At 39.5% G+C, this 23,728-nt stretch overlaps 2 protein-coding genes across 2 annotated transcripts in view; one reads left to right on the top strand and one right to left on the bottom strand.

Moving 5' to 3' along the window:
* Positions 1–16,981, top strand: part of tanc2b (tetratricopeptide repeat, ankyrin repeat and coiled-coil containing 2b) — a 203,895-nt gene extending 186,914 nt beyond the window's left edge. The window contains 15 exon segments of the mRNA XM_048171557.1: positions 63–232; positions 1,328–1,935; positions 3,790–3,898; positions 4,009–4,131; positions 4,944–5,180; positions 6,983–7,432; positions 7,511–7,604; positions 7,800–7,933; positions 8,019–8,142; positions 8,228–8,403; positions 9,577–9,709; positions 11,761–11,852; positions 11,956–12,102; positions 12,344–12,444; positions 12,521–16,981. Coding sequence (XP_048027514.1) covers positions 63–232; positions 1,328–1,935; positions 3,790–3,898; positions 4,009–4,131; positions 4,944–5,180; positions 6,983–7,432; positions 7,511–7,604; positions 7,800–7,933; positions 8,019–8,142; positions 8,228–8,403; positions 9,577–9,709; positions 11,761–11,852; positions 11,956–12,102; positions 12,344–12,444; positions 12,521–14,597 — 4,775 coding nt within the window. The 3' untranslated portion in view covers positions 14,598–16,981.
* Positions 16,982–17,053: 72 nt separating this feature from the next.
* Positions 17,054–23,637, bottom strand: g6pc3 (glucose-6-phosphatase catalytic subunit 3). Its single transcript, XM_048171558.1, has 6 exons — positions 23,291–23,637; positions 21,777–21,883; positions 21,580–21,670; positions 19,775–19,893; positions 19,550–19,691; positions 17,054–18,416 (listed from the first exon to the last, which is right to left on the bottom strand). The coding sequence occupies exons 1-6, from the start codon at positions 23,506–23,508 to the stop codon at positions 18,074–18,076; spliced, it is 1,020 nt and encodes a 339-aa protein (XP_048027515.1). The 5' UTR covers positions 23,509–23,637; the 3' UTR covers positions 17,054–18,073.
* Positions 23,638–23,728: the final 91 nt, after the last annotated feature.

Raw genomic sequence — 23,728 nt, 5'->3', positions numbered from 1 at the left:
AAAGTTTGTGATTGTATCTTGATGCAAAATGTGTGTAAAAGTTTGTATGTTGTTTTTCTCAGAGAGGAAGATCACTCCGGATGAAGACCTCATCATTCTCATTGATGGTCTGAATGAGGCTGAGTTTCACAAACCAGACTATGGAGACACGATTGTGTCTTTCCTCTGTAAGACCATCAACAAGTTTCCAGCCTGGCTCAAACTGGTGGTGACTGTCAGGACCTCCCTGCAGGTAAACACACGTAACCACAGCTCATTTGTACCATATAAATATTTTAACAGAATTTAGTTTCCAGTATTTTTGCCCTCTGGAATTGATTCTCAACTTTATGAGGTTATATTTTTCTAATTGTACATAGTGTGTCACCTGTGCATGCAGTATACAATTTAAGTTATCTGAATAATTATATCTCCTATATTAGGGTATAAAATGTATACCTAGACTAAAAATAGAATATTAATGTTCAGAATGTTTGGATAAGAATTTTTTAATGTTTTTGAAATAAGCTCTTATAGTATACACACTTTGATCAAAAATATAGTCAATCAGTAATATTTTGAAATATTATTACAGTTTAAAATAACTGTTTTGTATTGTAATATATGTTAAACTGTAATTTATTCCTGTGATCAAAGCTGAATTTTCAGCATCATTACTCCAGTCTTCAGTGTCACATGATCCTTCAGAAATCATTTGCTGCTCAGGAAACATTTCTGATTATTATCAATGTTGAAAACAGTTGTGCTGCTTCAGATTTTTCAGAATTGTTTGATGACTAGAAAGTTCAAATGAACAGCATTTATTAGAAATAGATTTTTTTGTAACATTATAAATGTCTTTATTGTCAATCTTGATTCATTTAATGCATCCTTGCAAATTAAAAGTATTAAATTCTTTTAAAGAAAGAACTAATCTAGTGTATATCAGATTTGTATATCAGATGTAGAAATCCTGTAGAAATTAGTTTGTATGGGGGCATTTTTCCCATACATTTTGAATTTAATAGACATTTCTGTCCTAAACCCTGTTAATTTATGATCCTGTTATGATGACATAGGAATATTTATGCTTTGAAACTTGTTAATTTCAAAATTTTACAGGTATAAATTTTGCATTTTTTTTTTGTTTTGTTTTGTTTATTATCCCCTTTTGCATTGTTGGTTTATTGATTTGCATGTAAATTTTCATTTTTGGTTGAAAACGTCATTTAATATTTCATTGTACAGCACATTTTATCTGTACTCAACAGCCCAAAAAGCAGCTGCAAATTCTAATACAAGCATGATTTTTTTTTAAAGTTACTGAGCTCTCGCCTCTACCTTCCAGGAAATCACCAAACCTCTCCCCTTCCACCAAATCTCTCTGGACGCCCTGGAGGAAAATGACGCCATTGACCACGATCTCCAGGGCTACATCCTCCACCGCATCCACAGCAGTGCGGAGATCCAGAACAACATCTCCCTCAACGGCAAGATGGACAACACCAGCTTCGGCAAGCTCAGTTCCCACCTCAAAGCCCTCAGCCAGGGCTCTTTTCTTTACCTGAAGCTCACCTTTGACCTGATCGAACGCGGCTACCTGGTGCTCAAAAGCTCCAACTACAAGGTGGTCCCGGTCAGTCTTGCTGAAGTGTACCTTCTGCAGTGTAACATGCGCTTCCCGACGCAGTCGTCCTTCGAAAGGGCCCTGCCGCTGCTGAACGTGGCCCTGGCTTCCCTGCACCCGCTTACCGATGAGCAAATCTACCAAGCCATCAACGCCGGCTCAGTGGAGGGCACTCTGGAGTGGGAAGACTTCCAGCAGAGGATGGAGAACCTGTCGGTGTTTCTGGTGAAGAGACGGGATGGAACACGCATGTTTGTGCACCCGTCCTTTAGAGAATGGCTGATATGGCGGGAGGAGGGAGAGAAGACCAAGTTCCTCTGTGATCCCAGGTCTGACAAATACCTGATGCAAGTAAAAATTGGCTTTGTCATGTAAATGAAAATAAATGTACTTACTTCCTTGCTGACAAACAAAGTTTAAAACAGCCTTTGATGGTGTTAGTTGGTCTACCAGCCTTCTGGTTTGCTGGTTTTGAAGTGCTTCAAAAGAAATTCATTACAGAGCCAACAATATACAGACTTTCTTTGGCCTTAAACATTCAATCAAACTGCATTTAAGACATTTTAAGATGTTCACCTAAATCAAAGTGTGAGAATGATAATCTGACCCAACGTGTACGTCTTCTAACAACTTTTACCTCAGGGGAAAATCTACCTTCAGAGGTTTATCTAGGGCCCTGTTTCCACCTGGTATTAAGATGCATTTTGTCGATCAGATCAAAAGTGAACGATGTTAAATTCAGGTGTAAAACATTTTGAGCTTGGCCACTTTCGACCTCTTCCAGAGGTAGTCGAAAACGCATTTGACCGGATTGCTTTCGTAGTGTAAACGCTCATGTGCTCGAATGTGTTCAAACAGCCAGAAATGACTGTCTACTCTCCACCTACTGACCTAATGCGTAAGCATTATGGGGAAGCGTGCAAGCCAGATGGGATTTAATCTTTATTGGCTGAAGACACCAAGTTTGTCTTGAAGACGAAAAACGTACAAAGCACAATGTTCTCTCACCATTCCTGATTTCTAACACACACTCACAGCGTTCGCCGTGTATTTATATGTAAATTATGCGAGCTTATTTTGTCCATTATATTGAAAGATCTGAAAAAACCCATACATTTACCTGCTCATAGACCCTCCACTCCAAGAAATCAGGACAGAAGTGCTTGAAAGTGGACAAAAGAGACGGATTAAAATACCAGGTGCAAGCAGTAATGTGTCTCCCTTGACCACTTGTGATCTGATCGACCAAAATGCATCTTAAAGGGGTGGTTAATTATGATTTTAACTTTAGTTAGTGTGTAATGTTGCTGTTTGAGCATGAACAACATCTGCAAAGTTACGACACTCAAAAGTTCAATGCAAAGGGAGATATTTTCTTTTAAAGAAATCACTATTTAAGGACTACAACAAACAGCTGGTAGGGACTACAACGAGCTTCTTCCCGGTTGGTGACATCACTAATCCTAAAATTTACATAAGCCCCGGCCCCAAGAACATGCAACAAAGGGGGCGGGGCCATGTTGGGCTGCTTTAGAGAAGAGGAAGAGTTGTTGTAGTAGAGTGTTGTTGACATGCCGTCATTTTACGCCGGACTGCTTCACAAACGAGGGTCAATTCAACACAAAAGATGAACATGACGGCACATGCTAGTGGATGAGTTGAATCAACTCCACAGCAACTACATAAATTTATCCACTAACCATCCAGAAACGTCCAGTTTCTTTCTAAAAGTTGTAACTTCTTCCTGAGTCTCTCCATCAGTGTCGACTCCGGTTTGAACAATGTAAGGCTGAACAAAATCCTCATTTTGGCTGCGTGAGATTCTCCAGCTTTGTTGTTTTTGAGCTGTTAAAGCTCCGCCCTCTTCTGGAAAGGGGGCGGGAGCAGCAGCTCATTTGCATTTAAAGGGACACACACAAAAATGGCGTGTTTTTGCTCACACCCAAATAGGGGCAAATTTGACAAGCTATAATAAATGATCTGTGGGGGATTTTGAGCTGAAACTTCAGACACATTCTGGAGACACCAGAGACTTATATTACATCTTGTGAAAGGGGCATTATAGGTCCCCTTTAATACCAGGTGTAAACAGGGCCTATTATGTGAAAAACAAATTATTTTTTGAGAACTGTAGCTTGAAGTATTTTATGTTTCTAACATGTTTTGTTTTTTGTTTTTTGAAGGAATGGCCATACTCTTCTGGCTTTCTGGTTCTCCAGACAACAAAACAAACTAAATAGACAGCAGACCATTGAACTGGGTCACCACATTCTGAAAGCACACATATTCAAGGTAAGAGTGTTATGCAAGTATGTGATAATAGATAACCATAATGCTCATATTTTACTGGTAATGCTTTCATGCATTAAGGCTTTTTGTCCCATTATTATATCATACTGTAGGGCCTGAGTAAAAAGGTCGGGGTTTCTTCGTCCATCCTGCAAGGGCTGTGGGTGTCATACAGTACAGAGAGTTTATCTACAGCTCTTTCATCACTCAGAAACCTTTACACACCTAACATAAAGGTACTGCTCCACTTTACAGATCTTACATTTGTTTCTTACCCTAAAACCAACATTATGGATTTACTGTTTACTTTCAAGGGCAGCTATTATGCTTTTTTGATTTTATCTTTCCTTTAGTGTGTAATATAGCTGTAAACGATCTGCAGTGTTACAAAGTCTGAAGGGAGTGAATCTCTCCAAAAGAAAGCACTTACCTGAAACGCCTAGTTTGTAGTCCTGTAATTCTTCCAATACTGACAGCACAGTTACCATAAATATAGTTTCAGCCTTAGACGTCATGCCCACGGACCTTTGGCTGAACATCTGATGCATAAGGCGCACAAAATTGGATGCATTTGGGGAGTTTCAGAGTCGTCATCTGATGTGTGTGTCATGTTCTTTAATGGTCCGCCTGGAAACAAAGCCATCGTGATGCCAAACACCCTCACAGAAGAAAGCCATCGTGTTTACAACTGTGACAACAATCGCTTATCGGGATCGACTAAATGCTGGATTTTCAAAAGTATGTGTAGTTCACGGCATAGGCTCTTTAAAATACGTCCAAGAGTTTTACAGACCGGTCTGTTATTGTAGGGACATAGGCTGACCAATCAGAGCAGATTGGGCTTTTCAGGATGTGGGCTTTCAAAAGACAGAAACTAAAACATAGCATTTCAGGCAGAGGGTGAAAAAAAGTGCTGCAGCAATGAATGGCATGCGAAATTTTTTTTTTTATTATTATTTAAAATCATTTAAATGTATTTTAGCAACCCATGAAAATAAAATTATGAACTTGTAATGGAGTATTAATTGGGCACTTTAATTTTCTCTAGGTGTCACGGCTGCTGATATTGGGCGGTGCTAATGTGAACTACCGTACGGAGGTGTTGAACAACGCTCCGGTGCTGTGTGTGCATGCTCACCTGGGCTACATGGACATGGTGAACCTGCTGCTGGAATATGGTGCAAGTGTGGACTCGGCATCCGAGAGCGGCCTCACTCCTCTGGGCTACGCTGCCGCCGCTGGACACCTGGGGATAGTTACTGCCCTCTGCAAGAGGAAAGCAAAGGTAAGCGAGTGTCTGACATCGACGGCTACATTAAAAGTGCTGCAATTCATAAATCACAATTTATTCTTTATGCATAATAAATGCTGTTGGGTTACTCAATGTTGAAAACCCTGTAACTTGCTGATACTATAGCTATAGTCAAGCTACCCATTTGAAATGATAGCTGGCTATAAGCTACAGTCAAAAATGACAAATTGCATTGAAGCTATTTACAGTGTTGTTTGAGAGTCCATTAGTAAAAATGCTTCTCTTTTGCAATTTTCTAATTTAATATACTGTAGATTTAAAAATTTAATATCAAATTATATTATCAGCAGAATAATTTGAGTTACACCAATATTAATTTATTATTATTATTATGAATAATAATGCCAAATAACAGATTTTTGCTAAAAGGACATTTGTCTATCAATTATATTTATGAGTGTTAAGCAAATGCAACAGAAAATTTGACAAATTAAAAATTTGACATACAAACTTTAATTAAGTCGCTTATCACAAACAGCAGACAATCAGCAAACAAGATGCATTCTCATTAATTGTTTCAGTGCAAAACAAGAAAAAAAGAAAAAGGAAAAAAAAAAGAGACAGATTTATCTCTAATGTCTGCTTTGTTTTAATATCGTGTGTAGATGCAGGACGTCTGACAGCTGATAGAAATACTGAAGTAAAGAGTCGTTGTTATGCAAATGCTACACCGCCTCATGTAATCGCAGTGTTGAAAACTAGAAGGTTTTCTACCCTGTCAAATACCCAGACTTGAGCAGCAGAGTGAACACAAGTAAACAGATGCCCCGGTCTATTTCAGACGCACTCCATGAACTGTGCTACTTCCGACAACAGGACAATGGATTTAGAATGTTTGCTTTGATGCGTCCAGTCTAGACACTCTCTGCGTCTGGAATCAAATACTTCCCTACTATATAGTATGCAGAAAAACAGTACACCAACATAGTATGTCCAAATACATAGCATTCGAAAAACAGGCAAAAAGTACCATGATGGACACTTTACTATCCCATGAGGCCACGGGAGAGGATTTATGAAGCGACACAACTGATGCTGGAATGGTCACTTGATAGTAACAACATGGCGGATGTAGTGCGTCCTGATTACATTCCCATATTCATACTATATACATTTCAGATGCACTGATGGTGTTAGAATGTTGCAAACCATATTCTTTTAAGTAAGCTACAAATTTTAGCTCATCTCATTGTGAATCTTTGGTGTAAACTCACCTTAAAGGGTTAGTTCACCCCAAAATGAAAATTCTGTCATTAATTACTCACCCTCATGTCATTCCAAACTCGTAACACTTTCGTTCATCTTCGGAACACAAATAAATTCTTTTTGATGAATTCTGATAGATTTCTGTTCCTCCTTTGCAACTGACACTTTGACGCTTTAAAAAGTTCATAAAGAGATCGGAAAACTAAACCATATGAATTGAGCGGTTTAGTCCAAATTATCTAAAGAAAATTACTTTAAAAAAATTAGAAAAATTACATTTTCTCATAAAAGACAAGATAACTCATCAATGGCGGGGAAAGAGTTAAACAAATACACCCCAAGAACATTTCAACGCCCTCTCTGAGAAACACTAGACTTGATATTCCTCTCAATTTTATTCCTAGATATTCCTCCTTGTAAATGCACTTTTTAGGACTGATAAAAATCCATCCATGATTCATGGAAATTGCCTAAAGCCAGATATGAGCTTACAATTTTGGCTTTTGTGTGCTCAGTTCACATCAGACCTTGCTGAATAATATTTTTGTGTGTGTCTGTTCTCTCCATAGCTCGACCACTCGGACAAGCACGGTCAGTGTGCCCTAGTGCACGCTGCTCTTAGAGGGCACCTGGAGGTGGTGAAGTTCCTCATTCAGAGCGACTGGGGCCAGACGCACCTCCAGACCCCCTCCCCTACACAGTCACAAGACACACCCTCCCCAACGCAGCCACAGGCCACACCCTCCCCCACACCGCCAGATGCCACGCCCTCCCCCACACAAGCCACGCCTCTGGAGTCACAGCCCTCCAGCCCTGAGCAACAGGACGATTCCGTACAGACGCCGCAGGAGTCCGAGCAGAAGGTGGAGGAGCAGGAAGAGACTCCAGAAGAGTCGGAACAACAGACACAAGCAGACACTCAGACTCAGCAGCAGACATCGTCACAGCCTGTGACCTTCAACAAGAGCCTCGCCGTACAGCAGGCCCTTATAGCGGCAGCGAGCATGGGTTATACTGAGGTAACGGCCTGCTGGTGTCACTCAATTCTTTGCATGCTTTTTGCTCCTATAGCTACTAATTTTGTCTATGTCTTTAAGATTGTATCTTATCTCTTGGACTTGCCTGAGAGGGATGAAGAGGACACTCAACGCGCCCAGATTAACAGCTATGATACCCTGTGGGGTGAGACAGGTAAAGCTTCACTCTTACAGGATTTGAATTATACTAAAATCTAGTGAGGCAGCATCCTAACTGACATGAAAGAGTCTGAAGTGGCTTCTCTTCTTGCAGTCACATTGACATTTGGCATTGCTTTCTGTGTGAAGAATGCATATGATGTGCACTGGTAGCTCATGATTGACAGCTCTCTACTGCTCTTCTCCTCAGCGCTGTCAGCAGCGGCAGGGCGGGGAAAGCTGGATGTTTGTCGGCTGCTATTGGAGCAGGGCTCTGCTGTGGCGCAGCCCAATCGGAGAGGGGTGGTGCCACTCTTCAGCTCTGTGCGTCAAGGGCACTGGCAGGTAATTGATAAAGACTCCTTTTCCAGCTTTATCCATTAAATATAGAGAGTTTAACTACATGTTACAGCTGTACGCTCTCTTTCAGATTGTGGATCTGTTGATGTTGCACGGAGCAGACGTAAACCTGGCTGATAAACAAGGCCGTACTCCGCTCATGATGGCCGCCTCAGAAGGGCACCTGGACACGGTGGAGTTCCTGATGGCTCAGGGTACATAAAATACCTTTTATGGTACAAAGGGACAGTTTTATGAGGCTTGCATCAAATAAAACTCACGTCTTTTGATTATTTGTAGGTGCGTCTATAGATCTTATGGATAAGGAGGGTCTCACTGCGCTCAGCTGGGCATGTTTGAAAGGACATCTGTCTGTGGTTCATTGCTTGGTGGAAAGGGGTGCCGCAACAGACCATGCTGATAAAAACGGACGGACGCCTCTCGATCTGGCCGCCTTCTATGGAGACTCAGAAGTGGTGAGCGATATTTCAGTTGGCTTGACAATTTTGGGTTAAATGATTAGTTCACTTCAGAATTAAAATTTCCTGATAATTTACTCACCCCCATGTCATTCAAGATGTTTATATCCTTCTTTCTTCAGTGGAAAAGAAATTATGGTTTCTCCATATAAATGAATATAAATGACTTTAACAGTTACCAACGGGTTGAAGGTCCAAATGCAGTTTCACTGAAGTTTCAAAGAGCTCTACACAATCCCAGACGAGGAATAAGAGTCTTATCTAGCGAAACGATCGGTCATTTTCTAAAAAAAAACAAATAAGTAATATCCTTTTTAACCACAAATGCTTGTCTTGCACTGCTCTGCGATCCGCCACACATTACGTAATCATGTTGGAAAGGTCACGCATGATGTAGGTGGAAGTACCGTGGTAGGGTAACTTTAAAATCGTTCGACATTGTTGTCTTACCTTTTTTGTAAAGGCTGTTTGACTTAGTCTTTGCATGTTCACTTTGTAAACACTTGCTCGTTACTTCCGCCTACCATTTCGTTTGACCATTTCTACATGATTACATTACGCAGAGCAGTGCAAAATGAGCATTTGTGTTTAAAAAGTATAAAATTTTATTTTTTTTCTTCGAAAATAACCAATCGTTTCTCTAAATAAGACCCTTATTTCTCATCTGGGATCATGTAGAACTCTTTGAAGCTGCACTGAAACTGACATTTGGACCTTCAACCCGTTGGTAACTGTTGAAGTCCACTATATGGAGAAAAATCCTGGAAAGTTTTTTTTCTCAAAAACCTTAATTTCTGACATGGGAGTGAGTAAATTATCAGGAAATTTTAATTCTGAAGTAAACTAATCCTTTAAGATTTTTCAAAATGCTTAATCTGAGACCAAAATTTCCTCCTAGTTCTTTCAAACTACATTCACCACACGCCTTCAGCCTATTTTGACTCTGGTTACCAAACCTCCACACTAATTGGACTTATGGTTTTCCCTTAGTGAACTATTAAAAATTCCCAAAATCTCATAGACTTGCACTGAAAAGTTAAAAGTAAGTCCTCCCAGAGCGTTCAAAGTAGATCCTCCAAACGTGGCATCAGCTTTTGGCTGTTTTGACCTATTATGCTGCAGTGTTTCCTGTTGAGAGACGAGTCTTTTCGTGCTCTTTTTCTGTCTCAGGTGCAGTTCCTGGTGGATCATGGGGCTTTGATAGAGCATGTGGATTACAGTGGAATGCGTCCTCTGGACCGGGCAGTCGGCTGCAGAAACACGTCAGTGGTGGTCGCCCTGCTGAAGAAAGGAGCCAAAATCGGTACGACAGTAGCTACGTTTACATGCAACCAAATAATCTGTTACTAACTGGATTGATGGTTCAAGCAGATTTAAAATTCGATCCAGTTGAGCTTGATCTGAATTGCATTTCGATCGGATTGGAAGGAGTGTTGAAGACCTGAAATTATCTGATCAGTCGGCATGTAAATTCTTGAATGCAAACATTTTCCCAATTGGATTTAAAAGTTCATTGCGCAGATGCCCAGTGCCATAATGCGTATACTTACATGCAATTTACATCTTACGAACTGGTCAGTGAAGGTTCTGAATGCAGTGACTGTTGATGAGCATGTTGTTTTGTTCAGAATACATGTAATAAATACACATGTAAATGAATATGTGAATTAGGATTAGTTTAGGGTTCATATAAACAGATCTTTCAGAATTTGAAAATGGATTGGATTCATTGCAATTGACGTAAATATGTGCATGTAAACATACCTAGTGTATGTGGCTCGGGCTTAGCCAATATTGTGGAAAACAAATGTCCCCACAAGCATAGTAAAACCAGAAATACCCTACCAGCAAATGGTCCCCAAAAGGAAACGGATTATCATTAGAGAGTCTGGACCATGATACAAAAATCAACATGTATGTGTGTGTGTTTTCATTTAGCTCAGCTTGTGCTTGGCTGCTGTAGCATTCTGCCGCTCTGTGCTTTACTTACTTCGTCTCTCTCTCTCTCTGGGACCGTGACCCTTTTTGTTTGTGGTGTTTGCCTTTTTTTTTTACTCTCTTTCTGAGAAAATCTTTCTGTTTGTCAACTCAACAGTTGGTGAGAGATAGTTTAACTTTGTTAGTGCTGGTGCTGTTTTGTTGTTTAACTCTTAATTTTATATTCTTTAGCTGAAGCTCTTATTCCCCACCACTCACAGCTGCTTTTTTGTGTTCCCCCTCACTTTTCTTCCACAACCACCACCATCTCTCTTCACTTCTTCTTTCCCCCACTCTCACTTTCACTCACCTACACACACGCCACTCTCATAACCACCTCTGGTTGTGCTGCTCACTCCATCTCACTCTCTTTTCCCTCAACCCTAATCCTCCTTCCTTCGCTCTCACAACCCCTGACATCCATCCACAGGATGTCAGACACTGCCGAGTCGCCACAAAGGAGGTAATGCTTGTGCTTGGACTGCTTGCATCTTGCTTCCCTTCAGGCATCCTGGCAGCTCTCTTCTCTATGTTCTGTGTCCAGTGGTGTGTTTGGGTGCTGCAGGTTTAACTGGTACTGTAAACTGTCCTGACGAAGTGTTCTGTATAGGGATTGCAATCATTGTACCACCGATTATTTTTGGGGGTATACAGTTAAATAGTACCTAGTTCAAAGGGATGTCTGTCTGTCTGTCTATCTATCTATCTATCTATCTATCTATCTATCTATCTATCTATCTATCTATCTATCTATCTATCGTCTGACTGTCCATCTGTCTGTCTATTGTCTGTCTCTCTGTATATTTCTCTATCTACCTACCTCACCTGGGTTTCCCAACTATGCATGTAAAAATTGGAATAACATTAAAACTATGAAAATAGAATCGTATGGTAATGTATTGAATTAGATTGAAATTTATGTGAGCTATTAATTTAAAGATGGACATAACTCTCAAATTTACTTACCCTCATGTCATTCCAAACCTGTATGAGTTTTCTTGTGTAAAGCACAAAAGATATTTTGAAAAATGTCAGTGTTTTGTTTTGTTGTTGTTTTGTCTATACAATAAAAATCAGTAGGGTCCAATGTTGTTTTGGTCCCCATTAACTTGCATTGTATAGGCAACAGTTGAAGCATGACAAAAAGTTTGGGAAATCCTGAATTAAACAATAGCATCATTGTTAATCGTTAAAGATTAAAGGTTACAGGGAATGAGAAGTTGAGTTGGCCCTGAAGGCATCCTCATCCTGTTGTCCATGCCTTCATCTGTTTGTTATGACTCCTGAGTGTTCTGCACTCCTCCGTCTCTCTCCATGTTTTCCCCTCAAACCTTTGATTGTCCATTTTGACCCATCAAACATCCTGTTACCCCATAGGTCCTGCTACCTGGGCAATGGCGACGTCTAAACCTGACATCATGATTATCCTACTGAGTAAACTTTTAGAGGAAGGAGATGGTTTCTACAAGGTCAGATTTACTCATAATTTACCTTTAATGTTTGCACAGATTTGTCTAGAACAAAGACCTTGGCTCTATGTATTTACACAGTCAATCATCTTTTCTCCTGCAGAAAGGTAAAGTGAAGGAGGCAGCTCAGCGCTACCAGTATGCTCTGAAGAAATTTCCCCGTGAAGGATTAAGTGAGGACCTGAAGACCTTTAAAGAGCTCAAGGTGTCTTTGTTCCTGAACTTGTCTCGCTGTCGGAGGAAAATGAATGTGAGAACAGCATGAACGTTTCTAAAAAAAACTCTTTACAAAGTCTCATTCTGATTATTAGTGCACACAGTAAGATTCTTGATATATACTTGCGATGATGTAATATTGTAACTGCAGTATGCAGCATGTCATAAGAACCTTGCTGATATACCTCTAGGACAACTGTGCAAAATAATGAAATGTCAACCCCCAGAATACAAAAATAAAATATAGTTCACTGAACACACTTTCTTGGTCGCAGGACTTTGGTATGGCGGAAGAGTTTGCTACCAAGGCTCTGGAACTGAAGCCTAAGTCTTATGAGGCATACTATGCCAGAGCCCGTGCCAAACGTAGCAGCAGGTATGGGTCATTACTTTATTTACTTTTACATCAAATTACTTATAGATGGCTTAATATTCCCATTGCCACTCCATAGGCAATTCGATGAAGCACTAGAAGACCTGAGGGAAGCCATAAAGCTGTGTCCCAACAATCGTGAAATCCAGCGCCTCCTTCAGCGCGTGGAGGAGGAGTACAGGCAAGTTACCCAATCAGAGGAGCCAGAGCTTGAACCTCCTCCATCTCCACCACCATCTCCTTTACCAGTGGAGGAAGATGAGGAGCCCCCTCATCATACCCCTCCCCCTGAGCCAAGACTGGATGACATGGAACCTGTTCAAGATTTGTTTGAGGATGACGACTTCCTGGAACAAGAGCTAGAAGCCGTGTCAATGGGTCTTGCCTCTGATATTCACTCGAACGCTTCAAGCCTTGCCATTATACGTAGTCCACCCCTTTCTCCGACCCATCATGACACTGGCTACCTATCTGGAGGACAGGCCTATGAGTTCCACCCGAGCTCCTCCTCCATGTCATCTCCTACCCATCATAGTTACCAGTCCACCTCCCCGTGTATCTCCCCAACACATCAGAACTCCCACTACCGCCAGAGTCCACCCCATACTTCGCCCGCCCATCAGTCCTCCTACCGGTTCAGCCCTCCACCCATGGGCGGTGGAGGGAACCAGGGCATGGACTACCAGAGTCCTCCGCCATCTCCTCTTCGCCGTGGGGTTCCATTCAGAGCAAGCCCTCCAGTCGAGAGTGTGTGTCTGTATCGTTCCCAGTCTGGCTCTCCAGTCCGCTACCAGCAGGAGCCTTTACCTAGCCGCCCTAAATCGCCACTGTTGAAGATGAGCAGTCAGCGATCCTTCCAGCTCCAGTCGCAACCTTCCCAGAGCTCTCAGACCAGCCAGCACCACCAGATTCAGGGTCTTCGCCTGCAGCCTTCTATGGCACAGATCGTCCGAACTAGCCAGCCCAGTAACAGTGTGTACAGCCAGTTGGCGCATCCACTCAGCAGCAGGTATCAGGGTAGTTCCATGGATGTGGACAGGGAGAGAGATCGGGAGCCAAGACTTGTGTACCAGCCCTCGTTGGATGGCCGGTCAATGTCTCAAGTGCAATCCAGCCTTAGTGTGGGAGCTCTCTGTCAGCACGGGGGCCGAGGTGGGCCTGCCGGGGTTCTGGAGTCAAACTTGGGGAAAGATGAGCTCCCTCAACGTCCTGCTTCAGCCTACCGTTCAGCTACAGGGGGACCTGGAGGCATGCGCTTCAGCCAAACCCCCCAGATTAGCCGCAGTCAGTCAGCGGCATACTATCCTGTCTCCAAGCATGAACTTGAGAGAGCAGTGGCCGCCTCTGCTCTGCCACCTTGCCAACTGGGCTCTCCGGAGATCCCCCACCTAGTGCGCAGACCTATCAGTGCCAATACAAGTGACCTAAAGCAGCACGTACCGACCCCCAGACCACTGATCCACTCCCAGAGCGTAAATCTTCGCTTCTCCCCGTCTAGCAGTAATATCTCCTCAGGCTCCAGCTGCAATATAGGCCCTGGCTTCAGGCCCTCCTCCTCCATGGCCCAAATGGAAATCCCGTTACAGACCACATATGAGCGAAGCTTTGACGAGCCATCTGCCCTCTCACCCTCTCAGAGCGGACTCTACTCGGGCGAACCCGCCCGATCCCGGACCACTCCGTTTATGGGCGTCATTGACAAGACCGCAAGGACTCAGCAACAGTACCTTCACCAGCCTTCCCGGGCCTGGCCCGTTTCATCACTGGAATCGGTAATCACCAGCCCCACGTCGCCTGGCAACTTGATCCACCAAGCCTCCACCGCCTCTTCCTACAGCCCACCTACATCTCTAGGCAATATTGCCTACTACAATAAGACCAATAATGCCCAGAATGGACACATGCTAGAGGATGAGTACTACGTCCAGCCGCAGCCCTCCTCCCTGGGCAAGCTTGCTAACGGAGGGGCCCGTGATCGAGACCTCCTGGAGAGGGTGAGCCAGGTGCCGACTTACCAGGATGTTAAAGTGGCACGGACAATGCCCGTGGCACAGGCCTACCAGGAGAACATGTACCGCCAACTTTCCCGTGATGCCAGACAAGGTCCCACCTCGCCCATCAAACCAAAGAGACCCTTTGTGGAGTCAAATGTTTAATAGGCACCCAAAAGGGTGGGCACAAAGGTGTGTGTGACAGTGAATGTTTGTGACAGGTTATACGTAAGGGACTGTGTAAGTGCAGGATATTAAAACCAGTATTTAAAGTAAAGAAAACTGAATAGTATAAATACTTTTAATAAACTAAAAACCAGTGTTACAAAGTTGTGTACAAATACCTGTGCCTACTTCTGTTGGTAAAAACATAGTTTTTAGAATTTGCGTGGTGAACAGGCTCCAGATATCCTGACAGCACCCGTTTGGAGTATTAGAATACAGTATGTAAAGATAAAAATGCTCTATGAATCTCTGCACATTATAAGAAAGCACATTATTATTGACGTTCCACAACAGAGGCCTACCTGCAGAGAAACAGTGTCTTGCCATCGTTCCTAGCACTAAAGCAGATATAAAACTGGGAATCTATGTGTTCTGGGAATCTAACTCATTCTGTCTCTCATTTACTCTTTCTCTCTCTCTCTCTCTCTCTCTCTCTCTCTCCCCAATGAAACTAAACAAATTTGCTAGGCTTTCTGGACATCATATTGTTGGATTATTCAATGCTGTAAAAAGGAAAAAAATGTTTCAGAAAAACTAAGCTGTAGTTACAGAAGGAAAAGAGGAATATTTATAATTAAGTTATATGATGTATAGAAATATTAAAGCAGTTTTTGTGTCAGGTTTATTTTTTAATTTTTGTTTGGGTTTTTTGTCTTTAATTTTGTAACTATTGATTTGAGCTTTGGAAATGTTATCAGATATTTTCAAAATAACGATTCAGATTTTATGACTGGAGATCATTATCTTTACAGTTATTACCTTATAATTCTGGCTCCCAAGCAGAAATATTGTTTGTCAAAATTCACAGTTGTAGAGTGGCAATAATATTAGTTCAATCAATTTCTTGGGAATAAGCTTAATATGAGTTTCAAGTAACCCTCATATAGCTTTTTTCTTTATTTAAAGAATGATTTCAGTTAATTAGCAAGTGGAGTGGCAATCCTGCCGTATTTCAAATAGAAGAATGTAACACACCATAGACGTCTTATGAACTCTACAGTATGTATACTACGCAACACAAAGTTTCAGGGGCGTTTGCAAGGTAGTAATACAATTTCTTCTCTTTTTTTTTTTTCAGTTTCTTTATTGTTCTGAGAAATGGAATATTGCATTGTCACAGGGAAGCATCAGTATATCAAGTGAAGTTTGTTTGTTTTAACTTTTAAACTTTTATTCGTAACTTCGGTCTGCACTGACTGTCTGTGACATTTTGAAGAAAGAGAGCACTTTATTCATTTGTAAGGATTGTATGGAATGTGAATATTGGGGGGCTGAAGTTCTTTTTGTTTTTTTGATCTGGGATAGGACATCCTTACTAACGAACGTTCAGTGAACACTGGAAAATAACCTGTGATTAGTTGTACTACTAGAAAACAAATAGAAGTCATTGTCCTTGGTGCAATTCTAATTTTTCAAGCAAATGAATGAACAATAATATAAAAGAGCAAAATTATGTTTTTAAAAAGATATAAAATGTGTATATAACAGCCTTTATAGAGCGCAGTGTACTTGCTGTATATAGTGGCCAAATGTGTTCACGCATACAAAATCCTGCTCTCCTCTGAAAACGCGTCGCCAAATGCGGCGCGAGAAGGACTTGATGAGCCTCACGTGTCAAACACAGTTCAGTGGCATCACACACTACCCAAAAGCAAACCAGCCGTTTTGAAATAGTGTATTTGTCGTGTAAAAAAAAAACAACAAAAAAAAACTATTCAGCTAGTTCCTTTTGAAATTCTCGGCTTCAGAATGCAATATTATGCATACATGCAGAGCTTACATGTGGCTTTGGTCAGATCTTCTCAAAAATACAGTATATGAACAGATATCTAGACAGCTTGTCTTAAAGGCAACCATATTCACCTTTCTAGTGCTGTCAGTGTAAACCTGCTTGAATCGAGAGATGGTCAACTTTGGGGAAAAGTGAAATAAAGACAGAGGGCTCATCAAGGGCCTCTTTCGGGTGTTGTGGTTTTCAGTGCGAGTTATTTTTGCTGTACATAACCAGACGCATGATTTATCCTCCATTCCCCTCCGAAATCGACATACACAGACATTCGTGAATCTGCCGTATGTCTCCAATAGAGGAACTTAACAGAAATAATGATCACAAAAAAATCTCACACTCATCTCCACCAAACTCAACAGTAGAGACGTTACATTTACCTCTAAAGGGTTTGGCCATTCTTTTTATTTTTCAATTGGATTTGAGTTGATTTTAATGTATTTGCTTGCTAAGCAGAGTTTTTCGTCTGTAAATGTGAGCTTTCAGAGCGCTGTGACAACGTTTAATGACTTCAATAAACCAGAATGTGTTTTTATCATGTCAGTGGTCATTTTTATATGGTTTATGTTTAACAGTAGTTACTTTAAATATAAGAAATGTATAACACTGGTCAAGCTTAAAAGATGATTCCTTTTATTGTGGTTTACTTTAAAGGGATAGTTCACCCAAAAATGAAAATTTCGTCATCATTTACTCACCCTTATGTTGTTGCAAACCTGTACGAGTTTCTTTCTTCTGTTGAACACAAAAGAAGATATTCTAGTGACCAGACAGTTGACGGTAGCCATGACTTCCATAGTATTTTTTTTCCTACAGTGGATGTCAATATCTACCGTCAACTGTTTGATTACAAACAGTATTCAAAATATCATCTTTTGACTCATACAGGTTTGGAACAACATAAGGGTGAGTAAATGATGATGAAATTTTCATCTTTGGGTGAACTATCCCTTTAAATATATGCCTACAGCTGTTACAGAACTGTACTATTTGTCCTTTCAGTGGCAACCAATTAAATCAAGACAAACATCATGACTATTGCTCATAGTTGACAAACCCCCACATATTAAACTGACATATACTCAAATCATGCAGGTTGTTGAGGATAGAAAGTTACATTTCTGAGTGATCGGAGTTTAGTTTTTCCCCTGGCAGATGCTAAAACAAACAAAAAAAAACAAGCAACAACCTAGAACAATTTAGTTTAAATTTTGAACAATTTACCAACACTAAAGAAAAAAAGAAGAAGAAAAAAATCTTGGTGACGAATTTTTGAACAGATCAAATCTAGTTTTCTTCACCTCTTTGCTGAGACAGAATATAGATTGGTCCAAAACAATTCAAATAACTTGAAAGCTTAAAAAACGAAAGAATAAATAAATAGAGTAAACAATTGAACGTGAAAGAACAAGAATTTCACTTAATAGTTTCTTTGGCACAAACTAAATGTTTATGAACTGCAGCAATCCATATTCCATCCATATCACTTTTTTGTTGTTGTTGCAAAACAATCTTTAAAGCTGCAAGCAACTGTATTGTCTTCTTGTATTTCAATATTACTCCATTAATGATCGATCTTCAAGATGATTTGTGTCAATGGCTGGTTCAAACACCGAAAACTGCGACATTTTTACTCCCTCTTGGGTTTGGCTGTGAGGAGATGCACAAATCCCGGTACTAACACCATGACCACCTGCGGCACAATGGTGTATTTCAGAAAGAACAGGGTGTAGAAGAGAAGAGGAGGAACAGTGGGCAAAGGGAAACTGCTGATGTAGTGGAGGGCGATGGACGAGAGGGCCAGACAGAGAGTCCTGGGTACCCACGGAAGAGCCCATCCACCTGGCTTCCAATACTGTGAAAGTCCAAGTCCTAGCAGAACCCCGGCATCACGGTTCAGAGAGGAGAAGGGCGCCGTGTCCAAACGGATCCACTCGGAGTGAGAACACCACCTCCTAGCCAGTGAGATGGACCTGTGGTTCACAGTAGAAGAGTGTAAGCTTGCAGTGAAAGAAGTCATTCATACAGATTAACATTAACTCATTAATACAAATATGCAATGTGTGTGAGATATATTGAGGACTAATACATTATAATTAATGGTTGACTGATAATGCATTTTTTTTTAATTGACCATTTTCATATTTTCGGGGTTCTTAAAAGCCAAATAACTTCTATAGTGGTGAATGGAAACTACAAAAAAGAATTATTTTTGCATTCCCATTTGCTCCAAATTCTGCAAACAAACAAAAAAACAAAAACAATCCATGACTGTAGCATTTCTGTGACTTTGCAAAAGAGGAAAAAAATTATTACAATGGTCAGAAGAGAGAAAGATGTCAAATTTACTGTCACTTTCTCAGCTGAGGCATTAGAAAAACGTATGCATCAGTATTAAAGTCACCTTCTTTTGCAGCATTTATCAGTATTTACTGCATCATTATTTTTTTTAAATGTATGTACCCTCTTAATTTTTAATCAAAATAACTTCCCCTCCCTCTTTCAGCATCATCTCTTCTCTTTTGATGTGTTTATTGGCGTGAGGGCGGGGCAACCTGTCACTCACATGAGATAGACCAATAGCAAACCACAACCATCGAATCAATTTCCAAAGTCGCAATTGCGAGTTCTGAGGGAAAATGAAGAGTTTATCTCTCACAATTCTGACTTTATAATTAGCAATTGCAACTTTATATCGCAATTCTGACATTATAACTCAATTGTGAGTTTATATCACACAACTGCAAGAGAAAAAAGCCAGAATTTTGAGATAAAAAAAAAATCACAATTACCTTTTTTATTTTTTATTCAGTGGCGGAAACAAGCTTCCATATGACTCTAGTTACTGGTTGTTTTGTGAAATTTAATGCCAGGGTAATATAACAAAGTACAGTGTTATAAAAAAAAAATATTTGCTAGATTTACAATGTTTATAACTGTTGAAACGTGTCATCACAGCCTGTGAAAAGGGTTCATGGTCCACACCTTATGTGACACAATTTAATTGTAACAATTGAGATGTACACATGTGCTGAAATTAAACGTGTTAAACTAAAAGAATGTACAATTTTTACACAATATTAACTCAATATCACATTGTACCCACCAAGAAAGATCAATCCCAGTCTTTTGCAGGGCACCATGCAGCACAAGTGCTCCAAAGAGCAAAGTCAAGCTACAGCAAAAGAAGAACAGCAGAGGGCGACATTCAGGCACAGTCCGGTTCAGATAAATCCCCAGCAACACTCCTGTGGAGAAAGTCCATAAAGATCTTCCTGGCTTTTTATTTTTTTTAAGATAGTGAGTATGTATGTATGTATTTAAGACTGACCTGTCAGAAGACCTGCAATGACTTGATGAGGGAAGTGAGCCAGGATGAAGATCCGGGAAAGGCCCACACATCCCAGAAATACTGCATACAACAGATACGGCACTGCAGCTAACATCTTACTGTATGAGAAAGAGTTTGTTTAGTTAGCATTACATATGAATAAATAACATTCATATACCTACACTAACACTGTGATGTGAGTCATTAGAGAACCTTATGATAGTAGAAAAAAGCTCATTTTTTAAAAAATGGAACAATAGACAAAGAATTTAAAAACAAGTGTTTTATTTGTAGAGTATCATATTTGATACATCAGGCTTTTATGGTTCATATAGTATGATATATTGAGAATATGGAGCTCAAACTTGAAGAGGAGAAAAGCAGTTTTATTTAGAGGCTCAAACTGAGCAAATACGTGGAAATTGGTGCAGATGATGATATTTATATGGCCAATATAAAAATCAGTCATCATCACTCTATATCTCCTAATAATGTCTTAGTGAGAGGATATTTAAATGCTTAGTTTTATGATCAAAGCTCTGTAGTTTTAAAACATATAATCCAATGCAATACAATGATGACTGAGAGATGAACAAATAAACCTTCCTCAAAAGCCTGATGATGATCATATTTGATACTCACATTTTAACATTAATTTTCCATTTTAAAAAAATGATGTATGGATAATAAAGTAAGGTTTACTTCAGTTGCTTCAGTTCAGTAAATATTGATCTTGAAATATTACAATAAAACTTATTTTGAAGTTTACTTATAGGTGCTGTATGTATGATTTCTGTCCGCTAGAGGTCGCTAGAGGCATATTCAAAACAAAGGCGTAGTTTGATGACGCCAAGTTTGAGCGTGGAATCTTGGGACATGTGGTCTCCATCTCAACGGACGGTGGAAAAGAATAGGGATTGGAGTCGGGAAGAAATCATGTTCATGGATGCGATTATTAACGTTACTGTAGTATGAAGCAGAGCAGGAGCGAGTGTTGTGGAGCTGAACGAGGAGCTGGAGCGATTGATCAACACACGCCTCACGAGCAGCAGGACTTTTATTATGACACAGTCGCCGGCGCCGCTTCCGCTTTTCCAGTCATGAGTATGAGGTAACGCAGCTCTGTTTATCATATTAGATACATTTAAGAGTGTTGAAAATGATGTTATAACATTATTCTGTGCGTTCGACACTGTTACACACTGCAGTAAGATAGATTGATTTTACAATATCATATTAAATGCTGGATGGCTTGTGTTGATAAATGGCATGCAATTAATTTTAAAACGTATTGTATGATGGAGAAAATGTTGTATTACTGTTAATAAAAATAAAGCTGCATCTGATTATGCTATGTTAGCTATTTGACAAAATAGTGTTTTTCTCTGAGGCGTGGTAAAACATGGTACTCGCAAAAAAATCAAGAAAATTGATTTAAACAATAAGACTAAACGTGTTGAGCTATACAACAATCCATTTTCTGTCTATAAATATATCTAAACCGTTGTTCCCTTGCCTATTAAAACATGTAAATATTAAAGCGTCTTTGGTGTTTCCATGGTTTCTACAAAAAACCGAGGGTAACGCGGGAATGACGCCATTGACAGGCGACTCCTCACACGTCCTGGAGCCTTGGTTAAAATTGCAATTTTCTCACGATTTACAAATAGTTGCAAATATTTGGAATATTGTAAGTACTCAAGTGAACAAAATATATAACACTGACCTAGTGTTTTTTGGATATTTTACTGCAAAATTCTTACATATTGCACCTTTAATAGGCTTTAAATGGGTTAAAGACAGACCTGCCTGTGCGAGTGTGAAAGAACGACGCCAGTGAAGAGACGATCAGCCACCAGACAGCACTAGTGACCATGGCATGACCTGACGGACTGCCTGAGAAAGATGAATGAGGAATTACGGCTCATAACAAATGTCTTGACATCTGGAAAGGGTTGAGGTAAAATGATCTATAATACAGAGGATTATTTTGCTGCTTTACCTGGACCAGTCTCGCAGGTGGACAGGAACTGCTGGACTTTCGGTGGGTTTTGAGAAAACAATCCAGATTCTCCAATCCACCAATATGGCCTCTCACCAAACAGGATCCTAGATGTCACATTACATCAATTAGTCAACATGAAATGCCATTCACAACCCAATAAAATTGAGTTTAAATCTATCATTTAATGAAAACTAAAAAACATTCTCTACAGTTTACTTTCTAGTGCCCATATTTGTATTTACTAATCTTCATTAATGTTAGTTAATGAAAATACAGTTGTTCATTGTTTGTTCATGTTAGTTCACAGTGCATTAACTAATGTTAACAACATTTTAATAATGTTTTAGTAAATGTTGAAATTAACATTAACAAAGATTAATAAATTCTGTATAAATGCAGTTTATTATTAGTTCATGTTAACTAATGAACCTTATTGTAAATAAGGTTACCAATAAAATAAATAAAATTAAATAAAAAATTAAGCAGCATATTTTTGACACTGAAGTGATAAAATATGAAGAAAAAAAACTTTAAAGTGCTTTGTAATAATTTCTATAATTTCAGTGATTTCTATGTGGTTTTAGTATGTCACATTGATACTTGTAATGCTTATATAAGCAACGCTGGCAGTATGAATTATGAGGGGAAAAACAGCCTTTTTTATAATTTATTCCATGGAGGACTAGTTTATTTATTTATGTTTTTTTATTAATTAAATGATAAAAACAAAGAAACAAAAATAAACCATAACATACAAACAAGCTTCCATAAATAATTATAAATCATATACCATTCACAAGGAATATATATATATATATATATATATATATATATATATATATATATATATATATATATAATATACTACATACTTATTCTGACCTGTACGTATTAAATTATCTAAAAGAATAAGTGAGGATACTAAATTTTATTGCATTTTAAATGAGTAAAAATTCTGTAACACTTTATTTTATGGTCTTTTAACTAGTTGCTTATTAGCATGCATATTAATAGAATATTGGCTGTTTATTAGTACTTATTAAGCACATATTAATGCCTTATTCTGCATGACCTTATTCTACATTCTTAATCCTTCCCAATACCTAAACTTAACAACTACCTTACTAACTATTAATAAGCAGTAAATTAGGAGTTTATTGAGGGAAAAGTCATAGTTAATAGTTTATATGTGTTCCCTATACTAAAGTGTTACCAAAAATTCTTGCTGACAAATGGGCAAAACCTAGGATAGTGGCAAAGTTTAAAAATGTAATTGTAATGTAATTAGCATTTGGGGTAAAAGCAATTAGTCTTTAATATGGCATATATATATATATATATATATACACACAGTATATATATATATATCCCTGACATTTTAATAGGTGTCTTCTGTAAATCATGGTAAAAATGTATGATATTTAATTTTTGCTCAGACAAAAAAATAATTAAACTCGTTTACAGTCATCTGACATTCAGTTTCGTTTTCAAACATGCAAAGCAGTTCATACCATTTGAGAACCAAATTAAGCCACTCTGATAAAGCTGCTACCCAGATAACAGCGATGCCAGTCCGTCGATGAATGTGAAACACAACCGGGAAGACGAGCAGGACTGCAGCTTTCGGGTCTCCCATATGAGAGGAAACGAGCCAGAAATCCTCATAGCTGCTTGTCCTCCGCTGAAGAGCCTCCGCCATCCAAACGCCTTGGCGGTATATGGTCTCCATTATAGGATGATGAATAAACGTCCAAACATTACATTAAAGTCATCGAACTATTATCTTACAGCTAACAGACTGTCAGAGATGATCTGTCATTCAGACCTCCTATTACGGGTACCGCAGTGGGACAAAATTCACTCAAATGGATATTCTAAATAACTGCATATTCAAACTTCTTGCATACTTTTAACGCAAAAGTTTTTATAAGTTCACCTTATTAAAGGCC

Source organism: Megalobrama amblycephala, linkage group LG20 (assembly GCF_018812025.1).
Source record: "Megalobrama amblycephala isolate DHTTF-2021 linkage group LG20, ASM1881202v1, whole genome shotgun sequence".
Taxonomy (NCBI): Eukaryota; Metazoa; Chordata; class Actinopteri; order Cypriniformes; family Xenocyprididae; genus Megalobrama; species Megalobrama amblycephala.
The sequence above is the reverse complement of the archived record's forward strand: the minus strand, read 5'-3'. Positions and strand labels throughout refer to the sequence as shown.